The sequence below is a fragment of the Meleagris gallopavo genome, unplaced genomic scaffold (genome assembly GCF_000146605.3).
Source record: "Meleagris gallopavo isolate NT-WF06-2002-E0010 breed Aviagen turkey brand Nicholas breeding stock unplaced genomic scaffold, Turkey_5.1 ChrUn_random_7180001927541, whole genome shotgun sequence".
NCBI lineage: Eukaryota > Metazoa > Chordata > Aves > Galliformes > Phasianidae > Meleagris > Meleagris gallopavo.
This window is the reverse complement of record NW_011189767.1, coordinates 1-668: the sequence shown is the minus strand read 5'-3', so window position 1 is coordinate 668 and position 668 is coordinate 1. Positions and strand designations below refer to the sequence as shown.

At 64.1% G+C, this 668-nt stretch overlaps 1 protein-coding gene across 1 annotated transcript; it reads right to left on the bottom strand.

Moving 5' to 3' along the window:
- Positions 1–13: 13 nt before the first annotated feature.
- Positions 14–641, bottom strand: LOC104916667 (outer dense fiber protein 3-like). The gene is made up of 2 exons (XM_010727685.3): positions 497–641; positions 14–351 (listed from the first exon to the last, which is right to left on the bottom strand). Exons 1-2 carry the CDS (start codon positions 587–589, stop codon positions 190–192), a joined length of 255 nt encoding a protein of 84 aa, XP_010725987.1. The 5' UTR covers positions 590–641; the 3' UTR covers positions 14–189.
- Positions 642–668: the final 27 nt, after the last annotated feature.

The window sequence follows — 668 nt, the reverse complement described above, 5'->3', positions numbered from 1 at the left end:
GGCAGATTCAGCAAGGGCCCTTCTCTTCTCTGCTGCCCTCCCTTCCTCTGCTCGGAGGTGGCACGAGGGCAGGGAGCAGGCCTGCTCTCCGGCACTTGGTCCCTGCGGCCAGAAGCTCTTTGGCCGGGGGAAGCCTCGGGGGAAGGGGGAGAGGCATGAAGGCTGTGCTTGTGAAGCAGAGGGGACGAGCTAAGCAGCTAGCTGCCTTACCCGGCCTACGCTGTAGTCTGCCGGCCCGGGCTTCGCTGCTTTGCCCTCCGCAGGTTTTGGTCGGGCCGCCATGGTGTACGCGGGCGCCCTGGTCTTGTAGGCATCCACAGCGACTTTGGGCAACGCCGCAGGACCCGGAGTCTGCAAGAGAGTCATGGGTGCACGGGGCTGGGATCACATTCAAGGCTCTCTCTTTCCCTGCAAGTCTGCGTTAAGCAAAGGTGCTTGGGGCTCGGAAGCCCCTGTGGCACAGCTAACACGGAAAAGAGGAGCAGCAAGGGCTCACCTTGGCAAGGTCTTCGTCAAAGCGGCCGCGCTGGCTCCTTCCCCTCATGGAGTAGCAGGGGCTGGCCGACGTGCAGGCTGTATTGGGGCCCATCAGCCTGGGCAGTGTGTAGGTGCCGGGACCTGCAGGAGGAGCAGCAGAGAGCGTGTGCGCAAGGGGCTGGAGGAGACGG